We start from the raw sequence: 4,078 nt of genomic DNA, 5'->3' as shown, positions 1-4,078 counted from the left end.
CTAACATCATGTGCCCCGTCCTGTCCTGTCCTGTCCTGTCCTGTCCCGTCCTGTCCTGTCCTGTCCTAACATCATGTGCCCCGTCCTGTCCCGTCCTGTCCTGTCCTGTCCTAACATCATGTGTCCCGTCCTGTCCTGTCCTGTCCTAACATCATGTGTCCCGTCCTGTCCTGTCCTGTCCTAACATCATGTGTCCCGTCCTGTCCTGTCCTAACATCCAGTGTCCCGTCCTGTCCTGTCCTGTCCTAACATCATGTGCCCCGTCCTGTCCTGTCCTGTCCTGTCCTGTCCTAACATCATGTGTCCCGTCCTGTCCTGTCCTGTCCTAACATCATGTGTCCCGTCCTGTCCTGTCCTAACATCCAGTGTCCCGTCCTGTCCTGTCCTGTCCTAACATCATGTGTCCCGTCCTGTCCTGTCCTGTCCTAACATCATGTGTCCTGTCCTGTCCTGTCCTGTCCTAACATCATGTGTCCCGTCCTGTCCTGTCCTGTCCTAACATCATGTGCCCCGTCCTGTCCTGTCCTGTCCTAACATCCAGTGTCCCGTCCTGTCCTGTCCTGTCCTAACATCATGTGTCCCGTCCTGTCCTGTCCTGTCCTAACATCATGTGTCCTGTCCTGTCCTGTCCTGTCCTAACATCATGCGTCCCGTCCCGTCCCGTCCCGTCCCGTCCCGTCCCGTCCCGTCCCGTCCCGTCCCGTCCCGTCCCGTCCCGTCCTGTCCTAACATCTTGTGTCCCGTCCTGTCCTGTCCTGTCCTGTCCTGTCCTGTCCTGTCCTGTCCTGTCCTGTCCTGTCCTGTCCTGTCCTAACATCATGTGTCCCGTCCTGTCCTGTCCTGTCCTGTCCTAACATCATGTGTCCCGTCCTGTCCTGTCCTGTCCTAACATCATGTGTCCCGTCCTGTCGTGTCCTGTCCTGTCCTGTCCTGTCCTGTCCTGTCCTGTCCTGTCCTAACATCATGTGTCCCGTCCTGTCCTGTCCTGTCCTAACATCATGTGTCCCGTCCTGTCCTGTCCTGTCCTGTCCTGTCCTGTCCTGTCCTGTCCTGTCCTGTCCTAACATCATGTGTCCCGTCCTGTCCTGTCCTGTCCTGTCCTGTCCTGTCCTGTCCTAACATCATGTGTCCCGTCCTGTCCTGTCCCGTCCTGTCCTGTCCTGTCCTGTCCTGTCCTGTCCTGTCCTGTCCTAACATCATGTGTCCCGTCCTGTCCTGTCCTGTCCTAACATCTTGTGTCCCGTCCTGTCCTGTCCTGTCCTGTCCTGTCCTGTCCTGTCCTGTCCTGTCCTGTCCTAACATCTTGTGTCCCGTCCTGTCCTGTTATTTTGTCTTGTCTCAGTGTCCTGCTGTGTCCCGTCCTGTCCTGTCCTGTCCTAACATCATGTGCCCCGTCCTGTCCTGTCCTGTCCTGTCCTGTCCTAACATCATGTGTCCCGTCCTGTCCTGTCCTGTCCTAACATCATGTGTCCCGTCCTGTCCTGTCCTGTCCTAACATCATGTGTCCCGTCCTGTCCTGTCCTGTCCTAACATCATGTGTCCTGTCCTGTCCTGTCCTGTCCTAACATCATGTGTCCCGTCCTGTCCTGTCCTGTCCTAACATCTTGTGTCCCGTCCTGTCCTGTCCTGTCCTAACATCATGCGTCCCGTCCCGTCCCGTCCCGTCCCGTCCCGTCCCGTCCCGTCCCGTCCTGTCCTAACATCTTGTGTCCCGTCCTGTCCTGTCCTGTCCTGTCCTGTCCTGTCCTGTCCTGTCCTGTCCTGTCCTGTCCTGTCCTGTCCTGTCCTGTCCTGTCCTGTCCTAACATCATGTGTCCCGTCCTGTCCTGTCCTGTCCTGTCCTGTCCTGTCCTGTCCTGTCCTGTCCTGTCCTGTCCTGTCCTGTCCTGTCCTGTCCTGTCCTGCCCTAACATCATGTGTCCCGTCCTGTCCTGTCCTAACATCCAGTGTCCCGTCCTGTCCTGTCCTGTCCTAACATCATGTGTCCCGTCCTGTCCTGTCCTGTCCTGTCCTGTCCTGTCCTGTCCTGTCCTGTCCTAACATCTTGTGTCCCGTCCTGTCCTGTCCTGTCCTGTCCTGTCCTGTCCTGTCCTGTCCTGTCCTGTCCTGCCCTAACATCATGTGTCCCGTCCTGTCCTGTCCTAACATCCAGTGTCCCGTCCTGTCCTGTCCTGTCCTAACATCATGTGTCCCGTCCTGTCCTGTCCTGTCCTGTCCTGTCCTGTCCTGTCCTGTCCTGTCCTGTCCTGTCCTAACATCTTGTGTCCCGTCCTGTCCTGTCCTGTCCTAACATCATGTGTCCCGTCCTGTCCTGTCCTAACATCTTGTGTCCCGTCCTGTCCTGTCCTGTCCTGTCCTGTCCTGTCCTGTCCTGTCCTGTCCTGTCCTGTCCTGTCCTGTCCTGTCCTGTCCTGTCCTGTCCTGTCCTAACATCATGTGTCCCGTCCTGTCCTGTCCTGTCCTGTCCTGTCCTGTCCTGTCCTGTCCTGTCCTGTCCTGTCCTGTCCTGTCCTAACATCATGTGTCCCGTCCTGTCCTGTCCTGTCCTGTCCTGTCCTGTCCTGTCCTAACATCTTGTGTCCCGTCCTGTCCTGTTATTTTGTCTTGTCTCAGTGTCCTGCTGTGTCCCGTCCTGAAGCCACAGTCTCCAGCGTCCTGTCCTGTTCCTCTTGTCTCTTCTTGTCCCATCCTGTTTTGTCTTATGGTTGGTAACATTTCCTGTCTTCTTTTGTCCTATTATTTTGTCCTCTTGTTGCTGTCCTGACTGTCCCTTCGTCCCCTCCCGTCGCAGCATGTCTTCTTGTTGTAATCACCTGTCTGTCTGTCTGTCTGTCAGGAACTGGTCCGATTGGCTGCGGAGAGACAAGGCGACTCCGCCCCCTTATCTCCTGTCCAATCACAGGCTGCTGTTGGACAGACAGGTGGGTTTGACAACCAGTGGACATCAGACAGGACTTCTACCTGCCGGAGTCCAGGAGCTCCTGCAGAGGACGAGGAGGACAAGGAGGACAAGGAGGACAAGGAGGAGGAGACAGCTTCAGCTCCTCCAAAGCCCCCGATGCCTTTTATAGAGCCCCTCCCCCAGGTGTCCCTCCAACGGATGTCCCTCCCCCCGGGACTCAGGTGAGTCTGAACCAAACATTCTCTACTGTAGGAAAAAACAGAAAAGCGTCGAAAATATGTGAAAATTATCTGAAAACATTTGAAAAATATTAGTAAAAAATGTGAAATAAATGTCTGAAAAACATTTTTAAAATATCCGAAAAATATGTGAAAAACGTTAGTGATAAATGTGGAAAGAAATTGTCAAAAAGCTCTGAAAAATATGTATAGAATATCCCAAAAATAATATATAGAAAATTTTAGTAAAATATGTGAAAGAAATTGTGAAAAATATCCGAGAAATATGTGAGAAATATTTGAAAATTATTAGTAAAAATGTGAAAAGAATAGTTAAAAATATGTTTAAAATATAAAAAAAACAAAAAACAAATAATATATGAAAATTATTAGTAAAGTATGTGAAAAAAGAATTGTGAAAAATATCTGAGAAATATGTGAAAGATATTTGTAAAATATGTGAAAACAATTGTGATAAATGTCTCGAAAATATGTTGAAAATATCCGAAAAATATGTGAAAATTATTAGTGAAAAATATTCTAGAAATATGTGTAAATATCTGAATAATATGAGTTATTGTAGGCTGCATTATTGTTCTCCATCAACTAAAGTGAATAACATCTATTAGTAAAGATATGAACATAAAGAGGAGTCCATGAGTTATATTATCAGTATGAGATATTCATAACTTCTAATTGAGCTTTAATCTGGATATCAAAGTGTCTTTCTGTCAGAACGTCTTCAGTAGATATCTCAGTGGGTTGATGAAGCTGTGAGCCGAAGAACAGGAATAGAAACAGGAAGTAGAGACACTGAAGACATCACATGTTGTCCTCCCGCCTCCCGTCTCTGCACTTCCTGTCTGTGTGTTAACTGAATGACAGCAGGAAGCAGAAGAAGAAGAAGTGAGAGAGGCGGTTTCAGCTTCTCTTTGGTTGCGTTTGAATAGTCCTTTTC

General features: G+C 50.2%; 1 protein-coding gene across 1 annotated transcript in view; it reads left to right on the top strand.

The window, feature by feature from the left end:
* Window positions 1–3,498, top strand: part of LOC141763624 (rap guanine nucleotide exchange factor 1-like) — a 10,787-nt gene extending 7,289 nt beyond the window's left edge. The window contains exon 5 of the mRNA XM_074628097.1: window positions 2,837–3,498. Within this exon, the coding sequence (XP_074484198.1) occupies window positions 2,837–3,127 (291 nt within the window). The 3' untranslated portion in view covers window positions 3,128–3,498. The remainder of the gene's footprint in view (window positions 1–2,836) is intronic.
* Window positions 3,499–4,078: the final 580 nt, after the last annotated feature.

The sequence above is a fragment of the Sebastes fasciatus genome, unplaced genomic scaffold (genome assembly GCF_043250625.1).
Source record: "Sebastes fasciatus isolate fSebFas1 unplaced genomic scaffold, fSebFas1.pri Scaffold_100, whole genome shotgun sequence".
Lineage (NCBI taxonomy): Eukaryota > Metazoa > Chordata > Actinopteri > Perciformes > Sebastidae > Sebastes > Sebastes fasciatus.
The sequence above is the reverse complement of the archived record's forward strand: the minus strand, read 5'-3'. Positions and strand labels throughout refer to the sequence as shown.